This window comes from Penaeus monodon, chromosome 34 (genome assembly GCF_015228065.2).
Source record: "Penaeus monodon isolate SGIC_2016 chromosome 34, NSTDA_Pmon_1, whole genome shotgun sequence".
NCBI lineage: Eukaryota > Metazoa > Arthropoda > Malacostraca > Decapoda > Penaeidae > Penaeus > Penaeus monodon.
Genome location: NC_051419.1, coordinates 14,103,161 through 14,103,617, shown reverse-complemented (window position 1 = coordinate 14,103,617; position 457 = coordinate 14,103,161). Strand labels below are relative to the sequence as shown.

General features: G+C 72.2%; 1 protein-coding gene across 1 annotated transcript in view; it reads right to left on the bottom strand.

Annotated features, from left to right (window-relative positions):
* LOC119594824 overlaps positions 1-457 on the bottom strand; it is a 2,579-nt gene that overhangs the window by 1,444 nt on the left and 678 nt on the right. Inside the window, exon 2 of the mRNA XM_037943913.1 lies at positions 4-445. Within this exon, the coding sequence (XP_037799841.1) occupies positions 4-445 (442 nt within the window). The remainder of the gene's footprint in view (positions 1-3; positions 446-457) is intronic.

Sequence of the window (457 nt, the reverse complement as noted above, 5' to 3'; positions counted from 1 at the left end):
TGCTCTCTCTGGCGCCCTCCTGCGCGCCCCGGGGCGAGCTGGAGGCCGCGCGCTCCCCGACGGACACGGGCCTCGGCGGCGACGGCGACTTGTTCTTGACGCTGAGGTCGATAGGGAGGTCCTGGGGGGCCGTGGCGCCGACGGTCACCAGGTCGGGGCTTCCTCTGGGCGACAGGTCGTGGCCCGGATTGCGACCCGAGTTGAGGATGTCCCGCACCAGGAGGCTCTGGCGGAAGGGCAGCAGGTTGCGGACCTGAGCGAGGCTCGGGGGCTCCCTCACCGGCAGCTTGAGGTCGTGAGTCGGCGAAGGGTTGGGCTTGAAGAACTTCGGGGGCGGGGCGAAGTCGCGGGCAGGCGGCGAGCCTCCGTCGCCGGGCTCGTCCTCGCCGTCGACGGGCGCGGCGACCCCCCGCTGCCGGGCCTCCTGCATCAGGGTGTCCAAGTACTGTTTCCGGGA